At 39.0% G+C, this 23,851-nt stretch overlaps 1 protein-coding gene across 2 annotated transcripts; it reads right to left on the bottom strand.

The window, feature by feature from the left end:
* Nucleotides 1-548: 548 nt before the first annotated feature.
* fosb (FBJ murine osteosarcoma viral oncogene homolog B) lies at nucleotides 549-7,942 on the bottom strand. Of its 2 annotated transcripts, XM_081372590.1 has the most exons (6): nucleotides 7,701-7,942; nucleotides 7,371-7,558; nucleotides 5,324-5,656; nucleotides 5,138-5,245; nucleotides 4,385-4,750; nucleotides 549-4,245 (listed from the first exon to the last, which is right to left on the bottom strand). In XM_081372590.1, the coding sequence occupies exons 1-6, from the start codon at nucleotides 7,762-7,764 to the stop codon at nucleotides 4,180-4,182; spliced, it is 1,125 nt and encodes a 374-aa protein (XP_081228716.1). In that variant the 5' UTR covers nucleotides 7,765-7,942; the 3' UTR covers nucleotides 549-4,179. The 2 variants fall into 2 exon arrangements, with proteins under 2 accessions (XP_081228716.1, XP_081228715.1); XM_081372589.1 differs by having other exon boundaries at nucleotides 549-4,750.
* Between the last annotated feature and the right edge of the window lie 15,909 nt (nucleotides 7,943-23,851).

Raw genomic sequence — 23,851 nt, 5'->3', positions numbered from 1 at the left:
ATGCAAGTTAATGGTGTAATTCTGTCTTACTCATCTGTTTTTCTTTTTCACCTGTGAAAGAACGCCTTACGGCTTTATAAACAACAAAAGGGTTAGTAAATTATGATAATACTGAATTTTTTGGGGGGATGAACCATCTCTCTGATTTTATAACTCAATGTGCTGTTTCTATTGTATCCACTAGATGCCGTTAAAAGCTCATTAATAACATCAAAATGAAATCATATACTGTATGTTTGAGTGTCTAGGTTTTCAGATGCCACAGACCCCAAAATATGGTCACACTTCATTTTAACGTGTCCCTGTTACATTGTAGTTATACATTTAAGTACTGAGTAATATTAATTAATTACATGTACTTACTATAGGGTTAGGGTGGTTTGTTTAGGGTTAGTTGCATGTAATTATGCCTAATTTATAGTTATTACAATAGTAAATACATGTACCATGTGTATCAAGAAAACATAAAAATAATGCATTACCCGATTCAATTTATACCATGAAAAAAAAATATTATAATATGTTTGAAAAACTAACAGATAGAGTCTTTGTGAATATGTTTATTTTGTAGACATTTCCTTTACAAGAAAAATTGGACGTCATACAAAGATATTATAAGATAGGACAGTACACCAAGATTTCACAGTCTAACAATATGAAATGCCATTCTCCATTCATTAAAGGGCTAGAAATATAGCATAATGGAGAAAGGGTGAAAAGAGAGGGAAGGTAGAACGTCAGATTATATAATTCACAAGGGTTGTTCAGTATGTATTAAATATGCTGTTCAATATGAGAACTCTGAAACTCACTCTGCAAAGCACTCTGAAATCATGAGTGCCCTAAACACACAACCTTAAATCTCCAACGACACGTCTGTCATCAGCTTTCTCAGTCAAGAATATACAAACAGTATTGAAAAAGCACCATGTTATTTTCAGTTTGAAATGTTTTGTGATGAGTCTTGTTACAGCTAACTTTGATGATAGGAGAAATAGCTCTTTAACAAGTAGTTCTATTTCACTCATACTGAAGGCAATCTTAAAATGTGCATTAGAAAGTGAAACAGTTCACTTATCAATCCGTGCACTGACATACATAACTGTCCCATCACTGAGGTTTCAGCAGAGTAAACCATACACAAGGTAAACTGGAAAGACAAACCAAGTTGTCTCAAATCTTCACTGTGACACTGTAGCATCAGAAATGACTTTTATCATATACAATTCGCTTGATTTGCTACATGGTTCAGAGTATCTGATATATTGCATTGCACCGTGTCAATTCAAAGCACTGTGAATTTGAAAATACCTAGGATGACCATAGCTAGAGCAGCTTAATCTAAGCAAAGAGCTTCTGCAAAGTGGAAGACCACAGAGTCACTGATACTGTATCATTTAACCGACATCTCCTTATGCTATAATATCAGAGACAGATCATATTCGAACAAAAGCACCAACAGCTGAAAAATCAAAACAACATAAAACTGTTGTGACACACGTTTGACAATGTGCTTTCTGATATCATATAATGTCCCACTTTGTGAAATCACAGCTCTGCCTTCGTTACGTCACTCTTTGAGACGCCATAATTCGGTTTTCAATGCTAAATGAGAACGTAACTTCATCAAATGGCTCTGTTGGACAAGAGCTCATTCTCTGCTTATATTTGAACCTCTGGGTCTAAATTCGACCAACAAGGCATTGGTGCACTTGTGGATATAAATGTAGCAAGAAAAGGCATTTCGATTTAAACAACTGTACAGATATTATTGTTTCCACCCCGTAAAATATCCCACACGAAGAAGTCAATGAGAACAATGGACCTCGTCCGTTTGCAAAATACTTCCCATCTCTGTGATCATTTCCGTAACATGAATTAATTAGGGCTGGTTAAAAGTTGTCCATCAAGCCCGGACTATCTCTCTCTCTCACACACACACACACACACACACACACACACACACACACACACACACACACACACACAAGCCAAAGGGCAGACAGCACACACTGGACATGATAAATCAATGCAACGCCACTGCTTGAGAAACACAGCTGAATATCATATGCTCATCTAGAATACATTGAGACACTCAATTCATTTCTTCTTTTTCTTTATAGCATATTTATTGATCTGTTTATGCATTTATAGATATTTTGCGTCCAGTGTGTTTTGTCCACAGGGTTTGATGAACAAGGGCTGTGGGACCAACCTCATTGACACGTGCACCACAGTTTCAATACAGTCATCATACATATTACACGTTTCCAATGAAAGGCAGTGACAATGCTTTTCATATTAAGGTAAAGCGGGGCTGTTATTGTTTATTATAATATATTTTTGTTCTTTTAGAAAAATATCTATATTTAAACCAAAACCAAGTGCATCAAGCTCTCCCTTCTGTCTTCATTGACAAAAATAACATTTTCTGAACATTCATATATTACATAACAATCATTGTGTATATATATACACTGAATATGTATATATATATGCATACATAATATATATTTATATATATATAGTTTTAGACATAAAAAAGGTTCATAGTGCACAACATGCCTTTTTAGTTGCCAACATGAGATAATTATGAAATAATAATAATAATAACCATAATAACAATATTCGTGATAACTGCAGAAAGACAACAGTAACAGAAGGAGCAGCTAAAAGCCCCACAAAATTCTTCCATTTGGCAGCAACGGCACAATCAAGAGCAAAAGAGAAAAAGCATCATGAAAAAAAAAAAAAAAAAACAGTAACTCAAAACATCAAAAACATTCACAGGAAAGTAAACAGTTCATATTCAAAAGCACATCCCGTCCTTTAGGTAGGTCACCGTTACGTGTTCCTTCCCTCTGCTGCCGACATTTGTGCTTTTTCCATTTTAACAACAACAACAACAACAACAAGAACAAGAACAACCCCCTAAAGAAAGAAATCAACTGGACATGTGGTCCTCTGTGGCTTCCATTCACAATCAAAGCCTAGAGGCCTCAACTCAAGGACAATGTCAAGGACTTTTAGAAGCACAGAGGCCACTCATCCAAAACCAAGAGGTTGTCCTTTTTTTTCTCTTTATTTTTTGTTTTGTTTTGGGTCAACTCATTATAATGCTCTTCAAACCCAGAGTGTAGATCCACTCTCATACAAGCCGCTTTTGAGATAATACTATCGTTTAAAACACAGAATGAAACCCCAAGAAAGGGGAAAGGGGCGTAACACGGTGTGAAAGCTCTCAGTGGAGCGTGACCAATGCGAATACTCTCATCATCTCATACCTCCAGATCCTCTGTCGGCCTTGCTGAGGTCTAGCTAGTGTGTTTCCTCCGCTCATCCCAAATCAAATCCTCAGCGCTGAGGAGGAGTAAAGAGTCCCGTTCCTTTAGCCTGTGTGGTGGCATCTGAGACGGCGTTTGATCTGCGCGCGGTGGCTGGTTCGTTTAGTTGTCCGCTCATTGTGAAGTTCCTCTGTGGGTCGGTCCGTGCGAGGGGGGGTTTGTGGTGTCACTCAAGGATCCATGGGTTTTCAGGGTCCAACGGACTCTCGGGGGCTGAAGGCTTCAGTGAGAACCAGAGGTACATAAAGACAGGAGAGAGGAGAAACAGATGTGGAGATGGACAACGGAGGGAGAAAAAAAAGAGAGATAGGTAGAGAGTGTGTGGTCATGTTCTTTTGTCATAGGAAGACGTCAGACGAGGTGTGGATGAACTGGATGGAGAGAGAAAGGGTAGCAAGGTAGCCCAAAACAAAACCCACAAAGCAGTTCAGTGCCCCCCCACCCCCAAATACACAGCAGGCACCAGGCGTGAAGAGAGAGAAGGAGGGAGATGGTGCACCAATGTAAGCTGGAGCGAGAAAAAGATAAAAGATGTGCTTGCACTGATATGTGTCAAACGGATTTAAATGTCTATGACAATTTAAGTGTGTGTGGGCTACTGACTCATCTTGATATTAAGCCTGAATTCATTGTGAATTAATATACACTTACATCATCTGATGAAGTCACTCAGACACTAACGCATCTGGGCCTCGCAGGGCTTAACTGTGAACGATCAATGCGATGTCTGAGAGGTGTGATGGTGGACGTTTGAATGTGTGTGTACATATGTGGTGCTGTCGATAGGCAAGCAGAGATATGCAGAGCTCTCAGAGCGCAAGAAGCGAGGGTGAGTTCAGGGAATCAGACGACTGATCGCTGCTGCTGGTTCGCTGGTTAGCGCTGGCCCCGCAGGCTCCCTCTGGGTAGGTGAACACAAATGAAGATGTGTATGAGGGGATGTAGCTGCCGGCGTCAGGGTTACCGCCACCGTCGGCAACAAGACACGGGCCGTCCGGCGCCGGCTGGCCCTGCCCATAGAAAGAACTAGAAAAGGCTACCTCCTGCATCATCCCTGGCTGCTGTTGTTGTGCTGGGGCCGGCTGTGTCTGCGTGGGCTGTGAAACCGGGATGTGCTGTTGCTGCTGTTGTTGTTGGTGGTGGTGTTGGTGGTGGTGGTGGTGGTGGTGGGACGAGTAGGCGGGCGGCAGGTAGAAAGAGTCCTCCTTCACAGTCAAACCCACCACGGAGACAGAAGGCGCCTGTGGGGACGTCTGCGGCAGCGGAGCGGGGGGCTGGTCCTGATAGGGCATTTTGCAACCGGGTTGGTGGGCGACCAGGACGAACTCCAGACGCTCCTTCTCCTTCTGCAGCTCGGATATTTCCGCCTCTAGCTCGGCCTTCTCCTCCTCCAAAATGTCTGTCTCCTAGTGTTGGAGAGACAAGAGGAGGGACACAAGGGGACAGAGATTATATGATCACATGAAATGAGCACAAAAACAAGGCTTTCCTTAAAGCACTACTTCAAAGTGCGTGTTGCTATAGTTTCAGAGAGCAACAACACAAATAAACGTTATTTTCTTAATTGCGAAATTGCTAAACTCTGTTCCCACAGTATAATTACGGCGGGTTTATATGCTAGCCCTTTCAAATTACAATGCACATGTGCGTTGGTATCATTTACAAACTATCATTGTAAAGAGCAGAATGGCATGTTATGAATCCAGTAATTATGCTGCCTGTTATGATGGATCAAATATTGCATGGGATGTAATGTAACAAGTGTAATTATGTGTGAGTACAGCATCGCTCACCGACTGTAACCTGTCTGTGAGCTCACGCCGTCGGTTCCTACACTTAGCGGCGGCCAGTTTATTTCTCTCTCGTCTCACACGTCTTTTCTCCTCCTCCTCAGGGGTCAGCTGGAAACAGAACAAATTCAGTATCTTATTAAACCTTGTTTTAGGCTTTTCGAATCAAACGTCATGGTCCCCACTCACCGCTTCATCCCGCGCACGACGCCGGCTCCGAGACTGTCGCACCGGGCCAGGGGTATCCGAGCTTGGTGGGGTGAAGCTTCCCGGGGATGAAAAGCTCGGGCCTGGGAGGTCGTAGGGATCCAAGGCAACGGCCTGTGTCATGGTGCTGGAGCCTGAGCCGCTTTGCCCCGGGGCCATGGAGGAGATGAGAGTGGGCTGCACCATCCACTGCAGATCCTGGCTGGTGGTGATGGCCGTCACTGTGGGTACAAATGAGCTGGGCATGTCCACCCCTGCCCCGGTGCTGGTCGACCCTCCACCCAACGCTACCCCGCCAGTGGCTGATACACACTCCTGGAATCAGAAGAAATAAGCAGCATAAAACTATGGGCCTCACCAACTTGGCATCCACAGGATTAATATTGTTAACTAAAACATAAAAAATGTAAACAAATTAAATGTTAACTGAAATACAATTATTTCAGCTAAGGCAACACTTTCTCATTTTCATTCAGTTTACTTGAAATGCTAAAATAACTAAAATGAGTTACACTTTATTTAAGGTTGTCAATGTTACAGTGTAGTTATACATTTAAGTACTGAGTAATGTTAGTTAACTACATGTTTTTACTATAGGGTTAGGGTAGGATTAGGGTTTGGTTGAGGGTTAGTTGCATGTAATTACGCAGAATTGACTGTTATTACTATGGTAACTACATGTAACATGTGTAATAAGGACACTGTAAAATAAATTGTTTCCCTAAAATGAAATAAAATAAAAATGTATACAAACTACACTTTAGAAATAATTTTTCGAAGTTGGGAATGCAACAAGGATTATTGCAGTATGTTTTACAGGAAAATACTATTTCAATCGTTCCACTTCAAAATGTCATGTTTAATTCAATGTGTTACTTGCAGTTCCTTTGTAATTAATTGTAAAATTTACTAGCAATTTCCGAGTGAAAACGAAAATAGTTTCTACGCCAATTTTTCATTGTAAGCTAAATATGAAGAAGAAAACAAAAACGATTTCCCCCCCCGCCAATATAAAAATTAAGTCTAATTCAAAATATTAACAAAAACTATAATAGAATATCAACGATACGAAAATAACACTGCGGTAAAGCTGGATTTTCCAGTGCCTCCATATAAAGATAACAGACTAAACATTATGAAAATAGAATCAATCAAACATTTTAAAAAACATGGATCCTTATCAGAGCTTTCTGTTTTGTGAGAAAGAGTTCCAGTGACTATTTAGCCATTTAATAAATGATCTGTGCACGACTATTAAAGAGATAGTTCGTTCAAAAATGAAAATTGTGTCATCATTCACCCACCCTCACGAACACAGAAGTCAATGGCTACCGTCAAATACATTCTTAAACAGATCTTCTTCTGTGTTCACCAGAAGACAGAAACTCATACAGGCTTAGAACAACATGAGAGTGAGTAAATGATGACACAGTTTTCATTTTGGGGTGAACTATCCCTTTAAAACATATTTAGGAGACAAAACTATATTAGTAGGGGTTTTTTTTTTTTTTTTTTCAGTGATGCCAGTTGCGAGTCCAAGTTTAATTAATATTCATATGAAAGCGTGTTAGGCAGAGCGTGCGCAGTGTGACGCAGCCAATCAGCGGCCTAGAGTCGCCCTCCCGTGCCTGTTCCTCCGCCCCCGTCACACCCCCGGTGTTCCCCTTAGCAACCCAACGTAACACTCCAAAATAGAACGCATTGACGTCACGCAGTAGAGCAGTAGCAGCGAGCGCGAGGCGGAGCTTCGAATGCGCGAGTCGGAGAGTTCCACGGTTTGTCATCTGTTTCTCGGCGTGCTGCTGTAAACCCACCACGTTGCTACCGGCCTGATTCCGCGCGCATGCTGACATGTCAGTATTCTATTCAATTCTATTCCGACTTTACACATCTAAACACACGCTAAATACATCAAATGCATAGCCTTTGCAGCTTCACTCAGACACGAATCTCGCAGCGACCGTGCTGTTTAGCGGAACAATTATTTGTAGCTATACGATGTTTAAATGCGTTAAATACTGTGACTTACTTGCGGTGCGCTGGTGGTGGGCGGACTCCCGAAGGATTCCACGGAAGACAGGTACTGAGATTCAAGAGAAGGAGATGAGCTTCCACGGGAGCCGGTGTCGGGGTCTCCGGGGAACCCCTGATACATCTCCCCGGTGGAGCCGAAAGAAGCCGAAACACCTAGTGTGCCCGGTGAGAACGGGTAGTCACCTGTCACGCAACACAAGACACACCTGAAGCGTTTTGCCAGGGCATTAACTATTTGCTTTTGTAAACCGTAATGCACTATAAAAGCGAAACCGGGTGCGTTGTATTTAAATATGTTTCATCAGCCTATATTAAAGTCACCTACCGTAACCAGTTTTATTTGGAGTCTTCGTGAAGATGCCCTTGGTCTCTTTCCAAAATAGTTGCATTAAGACATCAATCCAGTTCCCTGCTGGAGGAAACTTCTATATTCCAATCGCTCCTTGGATAACACTTCCCAGGTCTTGGTACAATCCGTGAAATGTGCATTTATAAATCCATAAAAAATAATCCGGCATGTGTTTATATTATAAACGGGAGTAGAAAGTGTGCGGTGTTTCGGCAGCAGCGAAGCGCTCTTGTGAATGAAGCCTGAGAACGCATTGTAAAGTAGGGAGTCCTGGCTCCTCCTCTTACTGGTGTTCCGCTGACGTAGATGCCCATATATGGTCTAAAAGCACTGTTTTTGTTTTCGGTATCTAAGCGATATGACGTGTAAGGGATTCCCTCACCCACAGAAAGAGACGAGAAGAGCTCGCGGTCAAGAATAGGTACGTTTACTATTACTTCCACAAGATATTTTTAAGTGTTACATGGTTTTCGCGGACAATATTTAGAAACGACACGGTTTGCACATATTTTGCCTAAAAATGCGTTATGTTTAACTGTAGCTTTATGTCATTTCTATGTCACTTTATCAGCTCTAAATAAACAATTTTCTCTCCTAAATTATTTGACCTGTTTTCTCTCCTACATTATTGGCCTAACATGCTTTATGTTTAACTGTAGCTTTATGTCATTTATATATCAGGTTTAAATAAACCATTTTCTCTCCTAAATTATTTTACTATACACTGTATATTTAAATTACACTTAAAACGTAGACTAATATTAATCATTAAAGACAAGAGATCGGAACAGAATAATAATAATAAAAAAAACTTGTTTCTGTTTAGAGCTATGAAAACTATACGCTGAACAAAAACGTAATTGTATAGTGTAATATCATATTCAATTTAAGTAGTCACAATAATTTGCCATGTCTACTCGATTTTAGTCAGTTTTTATTTTGCATGTTTTAACTATGGCACATTTACTTAAGTTTTTCAGTTTAGCATTATTTATAGTGCATATATGTATATGTGTGTGTGTGTGTGTGTTTATATATACAGTAGGCCTATATATATATATATATATATATATATAAGTTGCTGCCTTAATTTTTTAAGTACAGTCAACTTGGATATTTAAGTCATTTCATCTTACATTACATTATACTGACTCAAAAAAGATGTGCATATGCATATGGCACACCTATATAAAACACCTAAGCAATGGTAAAGCTAATTTAAGAAGGATATTTTGCTGAGGTAAGCAGTAGCACACGAGGGAAACCCTCTTTCAGCTGTTTTGACTCACTTGTAAACTTCTCAGCGACACGCCCCGCGGATTCCCCGATACACTGGATCTTCACTCGCTGCTAACAGTCTTGAGAACCGGTCGGTGCAGTGATTTACATTGCCTGTTTTCTGTTGTGGGTAAGTGTGGGAACTATATGCGTCCATCTCTTTGTTATTATCATGTTATATAAATATGTTATAATTACAGTTGTTATATTCAATGACATCCTAGTTTTAAGACAATCTCGTATGTGCTTAAAATGATAATGCACGGCGATCAGTGGGATCTTGTTCAGCAAACAAAGCGCTCATTATTATGCGCCATTTACTAGAAGCATGTAGTACAAGTTCCAGGCCGGGCAGTGGGATGTAGTGACGGAAGTCATAGTGAGTGTCACTATAGGCTACTGTCACATTTCACTTCATGTAGGAACAAAGGTGATTCATTGCTCTGTGTGCAGGGAAACGAGCGTGGCTTATCAGTAAGGTAACGCACTCAAATAAACGTGGTATAATTATGCAAGGTAAAACGGTGTACTAACCAATACCTTAGGCTACATCTCGACGGTGGGCAAGGAAAGGAAGGGTGGGGAAAACAACAATTAGTCAGCAGCTCTTGAGCGTCACCGGCGGAGAACGCCGTGTCCTGTGCGAGACGTTATAACGACCGAACAAGAATGACTAATGCGGAGTAGGATACTTCAAACATTTTATCAAAATCCATCAGATCCACGTTAAAACGTCAGAGAAATTATATGTGGGATGTTTAAAGATGAACTAGATAAGGAGACGCATCTATAGCGTTAAATCAGTGGCAGGTGCTTTAGGCGGCCCGTTTGTTAATGCAAATAACATGTTAGTTTGATAACTTGGAAAATTTGAGACTTAGCTGTGACTGAGATGAAAAGTCATCATTTAAATTACTCACCAAACCCTTTCCCCGTTTTTCTGTGGACCACAGAATGTGTTGTAAGACAGGATAACAGTCACCATTCATTTTCATTGTAGTGAAAGTGAATGCATTCTGGAAATATGGACTTTAAATTAGATTTTAAACCCAAAAATCCAAGTTGTGTTTGTTTTACCGTTGAAACAACCCGGCATTTTTCAGAATGCATTCACTTTCACTGCAATAAAAATGAATGGTGACTGTTATCCTGTCTAATTGTGGTGTGTGAGGCTCACAGTCACTTGTTAAACAAGCGAAATAAATTCATTAACACTAACGTATTTTAGTTTAACAATCAAAAGAAATGCATACTGTGTTGGAACGACATCAGGAATAAGTACATTGTGATTTTTCATTTTGAGTGAACTGTCTCTTTAAATTCCGTTGATCTGCATTATAACATTTCCATTCCAGTCAGGAAATGTACAGACCGAGGGAAACAATACGATAATAATAAACAAACTCCTGTTAACCGTCTCACGATCTATGGTTTAATGCAAAACCAAGTAAACGGATTCTTTAAAGCAAACAATCCCGCGACGTTTACAACCAAACCTGCGTATGTATACAACGTCTCGTCGCCGAGGAAACGGCGTTCCCGCGCGTCTGACGCAAGGACGTCACGACGATTGGTACTTTTTTGTTTTTGCTGCGTAGCAACCGGTTTCCGCGGTAACCCTTAAAGGGGCGGCACAGCCACACACACAGTGGTTAAACTGTGAGAGTTTTGCCTGTGGGAAAGCGCGCTTTCAGTTGTGTGTGTGTGTGTTTACATTCTTCTTTTTACAAGACATCAAAAGGCGCATAGTTACATGTTTTAGTTTATTATGAGTAAACCACACGTAGGCTTTTTTTAGTCGTAGTTTATTTTTGTAGTTAGTCCCATTAGCTGTAGCTAGCGTGCTAATCTTTTCTTTTTTTTTTAGCTAGCGTGCTAATCGTCCCGTCTACATATCCGTGCAACTGTTGCAGACGGATAGTAGCCGTCATGTTAGTAATAAAATTAATGATTTCAAAACCTAGTTTGCCTGTTATAGTCCACAATAAATCATACTTATTGGATCTTTTACACAATTTATGCCAACTAGTATGTTTATGTCTGTTGAGTAACTCTAGGTTTGCATAAACACAAAAGACTGGCTGGTGGCTATTTTACTTTACTACATGGATCAGGCATATTTTAAGTAGTTGATATTCTATAAAACAAGCCACCGATATTAAATCAGGTTTAAGGTTTTTAGATCTAGATATGCACAATAGTTAAACAAAACGTAGTTCTTATATAATTGAAACATGTTGCTTACACAGCAGGAAATCCAGGTGTAACTGGTTTAATTCAATGCACAAACTATTGGCTGAATGTGGACAACTTGAACATAGTGGCATATTTTTGATTAAGACATTATTAGTTTATCTAGCTACTGTAATTAACTCAATATATTATACAGCTTATTTAAAAAGGAAATGTAATGCACTCCTCTTTATACATCAAGCATTCTTTAATCTGTTACCAAAGTTATCTTTGATCTGTTATCCCCCCAAAATGCATGTTTGAGTTGTTTTAACTGAAAGCAACTTGGCCTGTCATATCTTAAAATATATCAGTGCCATTGTTTGGTCTCAAGATGCACATTTTTGTTTTTCTAAGGCAAGTTTATAAAAGCTAATTAAACTAAGGCCTATAATAAAGCTAAAATAAACAATTTTTTTTAATACAGAGTAGATTTGGTTGCTATTGTACAAGGAAATTGTTTCATGTTTTACATGAGACATAATTGCATCTAGTTATCCACAACCAACAGCAAAGAAATAGTGCAATTAATTTGGAAATTAAATAGAAATAACAAGATAAAAAAAAATTCAATAAATCATGCCATTAGACCCCAGAATTACCATTGGTGCATTTAAAGCGTGACATAGACCGGGTTCTTGACAGCTTTTGGCATGAAACAGTAAAATGAACTATGCAAATGTTATAAAAGGTAATGATCATATACATCAAGTTATGAGATTTTCACTTAACTGTTGTATATTGTGTATAATGTTTACAGTTGTCTTTTTGCCGATACTACAACAAAGTTGTTGTCAAAATACTTAACTAGTAAAACTCTGTACATACTTAGTTTGCAATGCTTTGCCTTATTTATTCAACACATGTCAGTGCATGGATCCCCAGAAGATTGAACATCACTGATTTAAGAGGTGCAGTCTCTGCAGTAAATCAACTGGACAAACCGACAAAACCAGAAAGTGGATGAACTACAACAGAATATTAATAAAAAATTCTGTTAATGCATTGACAGTCTAGCTGTTCCAAAGACAGAAGCCGTGGTGTGAAGAACAAAAAATGACTCAGAATTGATTGACACTGCAAGTCATTAAAGCTCTAGTAAAAGACTGATGATATGGAAATCTCTAGAACAGGACTAAAACAGGCTGCCAACATTTAGTGTGTTCTATACATATGTGTATAAGGTTATTTTTACTGTATTTTTTAATCGTTTTAATGTTTAATAGCTAATTTATCATTTTTTGAATGCTTTTTAATAGCTTATGCACCTATGCTATATTAGAAGTTTGCTCCTTTTTTAAAGTTTTTATTAAACGTATCAGCGGTTTTAAACCTGCTGTATAAATAAAAATGTGTTTCTCTCTTAGTTAAGTTAACCCAAGAGACAACATATGTCATTTAGCGTGCTGATTTGTCCTGTAATCACAAACTCGCATGCACAAAGAGTTTACTCAGGCGATCGGCACATGTTTTGTTGTTTCTATACGTGACTACAGTTGCTGCAGTTTGTGAGTTACTGGCAGAACAATGAATAGGAAAATATGTTTATTTGCATTTCAGTTCAAACAGCCCAACTGCGCTCCCGGGTCTTGGGTGTTCTCATGCATTCATTTGGCTTTATGCAAAAATAAAGCTTAGTTGTCCTGTTTTGCCATTACTTAAGAGCCATATTGTCTGCCTTGTTTTTTTTAATTAACCCTTGCCATCTTGCTCCAAAAAAAAAAGTTCCATAATGCAGGGGAGGGCCATGTGTTTTGTTTTCTCTCTCTGTTTTTCTCTCTCCGCTCTTTGTACAACTTGAACCCCTGCATCAATCACGAGAGTGTCTTGTTTCCTGGAGAGGCGGGACATGTTTGCCTGGTTCCCTGCCCAAAATATTTGTAACCAGGCAACAGCAAGGCCCATCCCACAATAGCTCTGTGTTGTTGACACCCATCTTGGCATCCTCACCCTAACAGCGTTGCATAACCTCTTTCTCTAACTTCCCAATGAGCCGAAACGGTCTCATAATACTCTGTGCATTCTCGAAGAAAACCGCACAACAGTGTGTTATTGCATTTTATACATCTATGGTTATTGCCCTGGACCTTCGTTTACTTTCTGGGTGTAGACGACTGTGTTTGCACAGACGGACGGAGTTGTAGAGAACTGGAACATCTGCAGTTGAACTGAAACTGACTGTCTGCTGCTGTATCCTCCATTAACACAGGCTTCCCTGCGGACATGTTGTGAAGTTAAGAAAACAATACTTGCATTAAAGCATAAAGTACAGTGAGTGCAATGCTAATGTGTTAGGAAATAGTCTCTGTTGTGAAGATGAGCTTAAATCTTACAATCACCCGATTGATAAACCTCTCTGATAGTTTTAGAGCAGTGGTTCTCAATCTTTTTGACCCACAAGGATCTTTTTCACATTTCTGGGGTTCCCAGAAGCGGTCGTAGTAGTTGGGTAAACTTCTATAATGGTGAGATTTCCCATTTGCTCCATTAGCAAAGGATAAAATGCTTGATAGCTTTTCCACGACTTTCCAAAAGAGGGAATAAATATCGAGAGATTGTTCAGATTTGCTGTCACTCTATTAGCCATCGTATTATAAACACCCTTGAAGCAGTGTTAATTTTTAATTTTTTACATTTTTTTTATTAACTTCCAAACACAAAGCGTTATAAATGGATAATAAATTTATTATGAAAATATGAAAAACTTGGATTTGTGATGCTGATAACTGTGGAAATGCACAGTCTGTGAAAAGGGTCAACAATAATAATAGTTATGTTTTCCTTTTGTTTTAGTTTTATTTAAAGACACTATGGCCTGGTTTTACAGACAGGGTTTAGATTAAGCCAAGATTCAACCTTAGTTCAATTAGGACATTTAAGTGGCTTTTTATAAAACTGACTTAGATTAAATTACTGTTGTGCATCTTGAGACAAAACAATGACTCTGACATAATAAGTTGCTTTCAGTTAAAACAACTCAAACATGCATTTTAGTCTGAGACTTTAAGCATGTGAAACCAAGGGTAGGAGTATCCATAGAAACTAACTTAAAAATTATAATTAAAATAAGTTTCAGAATTCCAGAAGTTTTAAAAGCAGAATATTCTTCATATTTAAAAAAAGGATTTAAAAAAAATTTTTTTTTTTACTCACAATTTATGCTCTGTAAAATATTTTAGAACTTAAAATGTATATAATCCTGGTTCTTCTCAAAAAAAAAAATAAAAAAATAATAATAATAATTGTTAAGGGTGTGAATTAGATCTTGATTTTTGTTGTATTTTGCCTTATTTTAAATGGTTTTAAATTATCTTATGCCCCTCTTTAAAGTTTGCTGAGGCCACCAAGTGTGTTTGGAGGGGGTGTGTACACTGATCTAACTCTAAATCTAAATCTAAACCAGGTACAACCTACACTAACTTACCCCATAGGGCTTTATTGTTGGACCTCAAGGTACATATATGTACCTTTTTGAGGGTCAAAAAGCATTTAAAGTTACATATATGTACCGTTTCTTTTAAAGGTTAAGGTACAGCCCCAGTGACAAGCCATTGTACACCTAAAGGTACAATTATGTACTTTATTTTCTGAAAGAGTAGCATGTGGGATCTAAGGTAATCGCTGATCTTTCACATTTTTCAACATATGTTAAACATTTGGGGAAGTTGTCCCGTTTCCAGATTGGATTCTTTTGGATATCTACATATTATATAACATATTATCTTTATCCATCACACCCCATAAAGAAACGAGTCTCCTTTTTTTCTCCCTTTGCTTCTGTCTGGTAAATGGGGAAACTCTCAGTCGTGTCTGGAAACATCTGGAGGGGCAGACAGCATGAGGTCATTGCTCTACCTCCCCTGTGTTCTCATCGTCCGGGTTCGCCACGCGTGTACGTCTGCTCCCAAAGAATGCGAGAGAGAAGCTGCGGAATTTAGAGTCACGTGATTCGCTCCCCTGCATCTGTGTGCTTTTTTTTTCCTGATAACTTGTTTAGACAAACTGGACTTTAAAGGAATAGTTCACTTAAAAATGAAAATTCTGTCATCATTTACTCATCCTCAAGTTGTTTCAAACCTGTATGAATTTCTTTCTTCTGCTGAACACAAAGAAAGATATTTTGAAGAACTGTCAGTTGATGGACCCCATTGACTTCCATAGTATTCTTTTCCTACTATGGAAGTCAATGGGGTCCATCAACTGTCTGGCAGCAGAAGAAAGAAATTCATACAGGTTTGAAACAACTTGAAGGTGATTAAATGATGACAGAATGTTCATTTTCAAGTGAACTATCTCTTTAAGTTGTTGCTTTAACAAATCCCATGTGGCTGAGGGCACAAAATAAGGATTGGCCTACTGGTCTGTATTGGCATGGCTCCATGAAGAACTTTTCACATCCACTTTCCATTGCACAAAAGGTTCTTTAGATTATTAAAATTAAGAAAACAATGGTTCTTTTAGCAACTGTTCTCTGAAAGCTTATTTGGGGAACACAACATGGTTCTTCTATATGGCATTCCTGTGAAAACCCAGTTTTGAAACCCTTATAGTTCTTCATAAACATCCTAGAGGTAACAGCGTGGTCTGGTCTGAGTGACCCTGACCAACACAATCACATATTTTTGATTGCACAATATTAGACCGCAGACCAGTGACGGGAGTTATGTGATTCTCCATTACATTCACAACTTCCCTTCAGGATTCCCGTCTGAGTGTTCGAGGAAACTGTAAAGGAAAAGGAAACTGCGTGCCGTCTTTGATAAACCCGCGGCACGATGGAACTATTTTCCGCATTCAGAACAAAATCAGACCTCTGGAATGTGTTTTAGGAAATAAACACTGATAAGTGATTGAACAGAACCGTTTGTTTAAATAAATAAAAAGTTCAATCTGACGTGAACGTCACGCCATAATTTAAATTCAACGTCGCCAATTGTCTGTCTAAATCCAGCTATCACTGTCATTCCATTGTGTAGAAGAACATGAATTGCCATTTTGTTCAATGCAAGACTGTGCAATCCGGCGGGCTCCAGCATTACAGAAATGCAATCAGTGGGTTTAGTATTCAGCTGCGTAGTGTGACTCAGACAGCGTAAACCTCAAGCGCGTCAAACATAGCCTACTTTCAGCAGGCCGCATGCCAGACAGAGAGACACAGCGCTGGTTTAGGGAGAGAGAGAGAGAGATTGTATGCTTTCTCTTCCACCTCTCTGCATATCCATCAGTCTCCAGCAATTCTTTCTCTCAACCCCCACATTTTCTCCAGCTCTTCGCATCCGTCTCCCCCACTCCTCCAATGCTTATGCAACAGTTGCCCTATTTTAATGCGGGAGGTTGTGAGGGAAGAGAGATGGAAAGAGCAGGTGGGAGGCAATGATGGAGAAAGGAGGAAGGGGGGTCCAGGAGTGCTGTCTGAGAGCACTGCAAACGTCAGGTGAACGACAAACTGTCCCTTTCTGACTCCCCCGACCGCTCCCCCACCCACCCGCAGTCGAGTCTAGACAAGCCTCGTTCTCAGAAACAATCGCGAGAGATTGCTGTGGGACTCTAAATAAAAAGGTTACTTTGAACTCAATTATAATGAATGTCACTTAGGACTATGCTTGACAAAACTGGAAGGGAAAAATATTCAGTTTTAAATAGTTACATACTAATAAACATTCATGAACTCACACATCAGCTGTGGTAAACGGAAGTATGTTCATGATGTGTGAACCAATGAGATTCATTCTCGTGTTACGCAGCACGTTTGAGCTTCAGCAAGAGTTTGTTCTCTTGCATCAAGCAGGTTCATTTGAGCTTCTGTTTATGTTCGCTGGTCAATGTTTATATGTGAATAAAAGCCTAAATTCAATCTGTTCATCATATAAAGCGATCGAGTCTCTTCAGAAAATTTGGACTAAACCTCATAGTTTTAAAATCTCTTTATGAACTTTTTGAAGAGTCAAAGTGGTGGTTGTGTTGCTGTTAATGGAGGGACTGAAAACTCAGATTTCATCAAAAATATCTTCATTTGTGTTCTGAAGATGAACAAAAGTCTTACAGGTTTGGAACAATATGAGGGAGTGTAGGCTAATTAATGACAGAATTTTCATTTTTGGGTGAACTATCTTCTTAAATGAAAAAACATCAAGATGATGGGAGGAAAAAACAGACTTAAGAAACAGTCATATTTACCATTGCTCTGTGAAATTTCCCAAAATCCAGTCAGTCCAATAGGAATCCGTCCAATCGGGAGTTTTGCGTATAGGGCAAAACATTTCCCTATACAGATTTCCCCCATAGTCAAGTTGGTCATGTCAAATTGCCTCATTGACCAACAAAAAGATGATTAGTTTGAAACAAAGTGATTTTGATGTGAGAAGTGCTTCATACATCTCTACACTATTGTCAATGGACCAATTTTTGCCTGTGAAAATTCACTAATGTGACTGCACCTTTAAAAGGATAGTTTACCCCCAAATCAAATCATTACTCCTGTATGTCTTGGTGTGTTTTTTAATACATCTCCTCTTTTGTGTTCTTACAGGTTCGGAACGATATGAGGATGAATAAATGGCAGAATTTTCATTTTTGGATAAACTTCTCCTTTAAGTATAGCTTCCTCTCCTTTGAAGAAACACCCGAGCTTGTTTGTCTATCAAAAGCTTGGTATCATCACAAATGTCTCCAAGTGAAACACACCTTCATTTGAATTGAATTACTGCAGAGTGTGTGTTTGCATCTCCTGTGCATTTTGATGCAAAATCTGTGTTTGATATTTTAGAACTGCTTATAATTTTGGTTTCTGTGCTCTGATTGGCTCAGACTTGTGCTGGGAGAAGAAAAGAGCGTGGTGTTGTCTTGAATACAAGAGGGGTGCGAGTGAGATGAGTGAACAGCACTGTGCAGAAAACCACCTCTGGCATCTTTATACAGTATATACAAGTCAAATATTTCTGTTTTATAGGTTTATAAACTAATATCAAAATCAGACAAAGAGCCTTCATCTATGAATTATATTTAAAAATATGTTGAAAATAATTTTAATATTATTATTAATATTATAATTAAATATAAGGGGAAAATCTTATACCTTATGAGTTTGTTAGTAAATCTGTACAAGGAAACATAGTTGCATTTTTCATTATTTCACTGCAGTGGAGAGCGATGCAGGGTAAACATATGGAAGCTTGTTCCCAATACAAAAAATACAATACAAAACCAAATAGGGTAATTACGACTTTTTATCTCTCAATTCTGACATGTGTGATATAATCTTGGAATTTTAAAAAGTCCGAATTGTGAGATATAAACTTGCAAGTACGAGAAAAAAGTACATTACCTTTTTTATTTGCGAGTTTACATGTATATCTCACAAATCTGAATTTTCTGTTGCAGCTCCTCTCTTCCCAGTCTGTCAGTAACACTCTGTTTAGTTCCTGTCTCTATGAAGCCCCTCCTTCTGAAAAGCACAATGTGCTCTGATTGGTCGGCTGGACCAGTGTTTTGTGATTGGTCAACCACTTTGAGCATGTTTGGGAAATGTCCCTTACTATAACCATGAGTTTTAACACACTATAACATTTTGTTCCCGGAAGAAAACTCAAGACTACCCTGGGTTTTCAGTGCGCACTGATATAGAGAATGACTCCCTTTGGTGTGACTTTGAGCTTTGGAACTTTGCAGACCTTTTTTCTTGCTCAAACAGCAACACACTAAATAAAGTTGGATGTAAAAAAGCATAGTATGACCCATTTAATTTGACACAAATGAAAACGGGGTTGAGGGGTACACAAAACTATGACATATTAAAAAAAAAATACACGTGTCCCTTTCAGCCATCTTTTTATTAGCATCAGTTTAAATATGGCCTTTACTCTAACAAAGGTCCATAGAGTAGTGAATCTGAGAGCTGAATCCCACTCATTCAGGTGAATTTGGAAAAGTCTCTGACTAGATTAGTGGTTCCCAAGTAATTCTAATCTAAAATAAAATGCTAAAAATACACGTCAAGTCACCTTCCATTTTTAACAATATAGATTGTTTCAAAGCAGCTTTACAGTGGAAATTAAAGTAACCGAGATTATGTTGGCTTTATAGAATAAAGTTATTATCCAGCTAAAGTTAGTTTTGATTGATTCACTTCCGTAACAACGATCATTAGTTATTAACTTAGGGGCTGCTAACACGACACCGTTCTAACAGAAAACTCTTAAGTTCTCAGACTTTAAAAACGCAAACCTGCGAGAACGCTGATGGCGTGCACATGCGTATTATGTGTTTATTCTATGCGCGTTTGAACATACAGACCCTTTCCATAAAATTAGAATATCATGGAAAAGTTTATTTATTTCCATAATTCATTCAAAACGTTAAACTTCCATAGATTATAGATTCAGTGCCCAAAACTTAAATGATTTCAAGTATTTAGTTGTTTATTTGTACATAATTTGGGCTTCCAGCTCATAAAACCCACGAAAACAGGATTTCAAAAAATTGGAATATTACATGAAATCACACAGTAATTACACAGTGATACCACGGTCATTGAACCAGGTTTTGGTTATTTTGGCAGTGTGGGCAGGTGCAAATCCTGCTGGAAAATAATGGAAGCATCTCCATAAAGCTTGTCTGCTGAAGGAAGCATGAAGTGCTCTGGAAATGTCCTGGTAGACGGCTGCGTTGAGTGGACAGCACAGTGGACCAACACCAGCCGATGACATGGCTCCCCAAACCAACACAGACTGTGGAAACTTCACACTGGACTTCAAGCATCTTGGATTGTGTGCCTCTCCATTCTTCCTCCAGACTCTGGGACCTTGGTTTCCAAACGAGATGCAAAATTTGCTCTCATCAGAAAAGAGGACTTTGGTCCACTGTGCTTTATTAAATCCAGAGTCAGCGCAGCCGTCTACCAGGACATTTTCAGAGCACTTCATGCTTCCTTCATTTTCCAGCAGGATTTGCACCTGCCCACACTGCCAAAATAACCAAAACCTGGTTCAATGACCGTGGTATCACTGTGTAATTACTGTGTGATTTCATGTAATATCCTAATTTTTTTAAATCCTGTTTTCGTGGGTTTTATGAGCTGGAAGCCCAAATTATGTACAAATAAACAACTAAATACTTGAAATCGTTTAAGTTGTGGGCTCTGAATCTATAATCTATGGAAGTTTAACGTTTTGAATGGAATTATGGAAATAAATCAACTTTTCCATGATATTCTATTTTTTTGGAAAGGGTCTGTATATGTGCGCAGGCGTGTTGTCCTTCTTTACAAATCAACCCTCAACAAACTATTTGTCTGGCCTTAAAATTTATAATACAGAATTTTTACACATCACATCCAGCACATACACATTGATGTCAAGCAATTTCTCTAAATAATGTTGCCTGGCGTTGTTATTTAGTGTCTTCTGATAGAGCCTTTTTTCCTCTCTCTCTCTCTCTCTCTCTCTCTCTCTCTCTCTCTCTCTCTCTCTCTGTCGAAGTAACCATGGCAACGGATAGCGTATCCTTCTAATATGGCGGCGCCTTCCCGAAATGCAACGCGGAGTGAAAACATTGTGACGTAACTCCTCATTATCTATAGCTACGTTAAATGTCCCGAACTGTTTTTAGCATATGGAGAGACATCACCTAATCTTATATTTTAATCAGGCAAAATTGATTTTGGAGATAACAGCCGAGTGAATCACAAATTAAGGTCGAGATGAAACTTAAAGCGTCTGTCAGATAGAAATAGGATAACACAAACTGCACAGTTTCTTTAGTTCTAAGACACAAGCCTGGAGATGTTTTCTGATGGCCCAAGGCATTATGGTTGTAGAAGGTTGACATTTAATGCCGGAAGATTCATTCCTCAGAGATTTGAAGCTTCTTTGAGTGCCTGGTTCACTCAAAGCATTCAGACTTGTGAAATAGACTGTAGTCGCATATGCACGTGGCCTAAATAATTGAGCAATTTAGGCAAAACTGCACTTTTCTCATTACACTGAACTAAAGGCACTTCAGTCTTTAATTATATAGCATTAACGTACCTTTACCAGTGCAATTATGAGCAATTATCGTAGTTGTTATTCGATAAATACAGATGTAAGTTAGCAATTAGAACAGGGCTGAGAAAAGAAATCTACCTGCTGATTATCAGCCTATTACTTTGATATCATATTACTCTTTTCCTCCTGCACATGCAACCTCACTGCAGTGGGCGCACAAATACCAACACCATCCTGCCAATTTATCGGCATGTATTTTTAAAACATGCATTGAAAAAGTATCAAGTTCACCCCAGTTTCATCAATGCGTCAGCCCTTAATGAGTTGACGTAAAAGTGAACACATTTAACAAAGTAGTCATTGTGGGGGCAAACAGTCAAATGCAGTTTGAGTGACGCATTAGTCAATGTGTGATGCACTCACACCCAAAGAGCTGACATTTTACCCATATTGTTGTTGTTCATAGGCGCTGACTCCCAAACGCTCACTTCATTTACTTTTGGATTGACTGATACATATTCTCAGGGTGATGAAGCTCAAAAATGACGCAATTGCGTCAAATTAAAATATTTCAGGTAAATATCTATAAATACATCCAGTGACATCAATTTCAGTAGTATTGTGTTCTCCAGCCAGGTCTAAAAATGCATCTTGGCAGTCAACTTGAAGAAGGCACCTTCCTTACGGAGCTTCCACTCTGGAAAACGCTCCCACACACGCTACAACTCTGGAGCTATTCCTGTCGCCACCCCCATACAACTGTACCAAATTACCCAAGTGTCGGCAAGAAATAGAGGCAAAACATGTCACTGCTACGCACCAATGGGATCAATGGGGGAATGAAGCGAGGGGTGACGGAGAAAAGAATGATAACATGAGCACAGATGGAGGGAGGTGGAGAAAAGGTTGGAGGAATCAGTCACACAGACACATGTTCGGCAAGCTGCTGTGCCACTTTCCTCCTTACTAATTAGATTCAATCAAAGTAAGTGTTCTGCCAGACACCCCGATGCTAATTCTTTGGTTATTTTAGTCCTTTCTCAGAAAACCCCCATACAGAATTTGATATTTACGGCCATCTGTCATCTTGGCCTGTACATATTCACGTAGGCAAACTTTTTAATAGGTATTTCTAAACAAGTCAGCTTTATCTGATCAGAACGCAAATCTTATACACAGACATGGCTGTAGGAAAAAGGTTTAAAACATCAGTCATTGCGTCAGAGACAGATTTCACATCTCAGTTAAAGGGAGAATATATCTTTGTTCTAAAATAATAATTATTAGGGGTTCAAGCATAAAATGCTGAAACCCTACTGTAATTGTAAAACTGATCGTGCAGGCCAAACCGTAAGGCCTAGAGACTTGAAACCTGGCCAGATGGTAGGCCTCAATTTGGGGAGAACCTATCAGAGTATGACCCTGATTGGCCCATAGGTGGCGCTACATCAACCAAAAGTACAAAATCGCTCATAACCGCTTGTTCTAGACTCAAGTGTCTTACACCACTGTGATCCCTGGCTCGAGGCGGACAAAATGTGTATCTCCAATTTCGATTTAGGCAGGAAACATTTTCTGCTATGTCGAATCTTGTCCAAAACCTACTTTTGCGAACTAGTCCCTGGTTTTTGGCCCGATCGGAACCAAACCAGTCTAGGACAATTCTCTGGACTCTCTAGATAAATAATTATCTAAAAAAAGTTGAACTTTTGCATTTGGATGGCTGTAACAGGGTCATTTAGAAAAAGGGGCGTGACAAAATACACTCAAAAGCCTATAAATCCTAAAGGAAAACTCAGAACTTCACAAAAATTGATGAGCATATGTGTCATAACATTCTAAACAAGCAAGCAAATTTTTATGGAGATCGGACCATAGGTGGCGCTATAACTGTCAAAAAACTTTGAAAACCACATATTTCCTATGGTAAATTGCCTGTATTGGCTGTAAATGGACTTTTCCATCTATTATTTCAGTGGTTAAAAGCTTGCTAAATAAAACTTAATGTCTTAAATTCTTATGTGCTTAAAGGCCTTAGTTCGGCCAAAAATTATATTAAACCCATGATAATTTTTCAGACGAACACATTTTCAGTTATTTTAGAAAATGTCTTAGATCTTTCATTAGTTATAATGTCAAGTTATGGGGTCCACCTCCTTCAAGTCCCAAAAATGTGCATGCATCCTTCACAAAAGTAATCCATCCGACTCCAGGAGGATAAACAAAGGCTGAGGGTAATCTGTGCGGTTTTCTCGTTATAATATACATATTTAAAACTTTATAAATGAAAATATCTGGCTTCCGGCAACGGTCGACACGCGTTCACGGGAGACAGATGCTGGCATATGGCATAGGACGTAGCGTAGGAAGCGTCGTGACGTAGAACGAAGTATAGCTAAATCAAACGCTACATCCTACGTCATACGCCGGCATCTATCTCCCGTGAACGCACGTCGACCGTTGCCGGAAGCCAGTTATTTTCATTATAAAGTTTTAAATATGTATATTTTTACGACAAAACCGCACGGATTACCCTCAGAAGGCCTTCGTTTATCCCCCTGGATTCGGATGGATTACTTTTGTGAAGGATGCATGCACATTTTTGGGACTTGAAGGAGGTGGACCCCATAACTT

This window comes from Scardinius erythrophthalmus, assembly GCF_964197995.2.
Source record: "Scardinius erythrophthalmus genome assembly, chromosome: 8".
Taxonomy (NCBI): domain Eukaryota; kingdom Metazoa; phylum Chordata; class Actinopteri; order Cypriniformes; family Leuciscidae; genus Scardinius; species Scardinius erythrophthalmus.
This window is presented reverse-complemented; position numbering and strand designations above follow the sequence as displayed.

Bases quoted from the DNA above. Each gene is read 5' to 3' on its own strand.
- fosb (XM_081372589.1), bottom strand. From the start codon at position 7,764: ATGCAACTATTTTGGAAAGAGACCAAGGGCATCTTCACGAAGACTCCA. The intron at 5,246-5,323 runs GTGAGTGGGGAC...TTCTGTTTCCAG, and splicing joins GTCGTGCGCGGGATGAAGCG to CTGACCCCTGAGGAGGAGGA. The intron at 4,751-5,137 runs GTGAGCGATGCT...CTCCAACACTAG, and splicing joins TCACAGACAGGTTACAGTCG to GAGACAGACATTTTGGAGGA.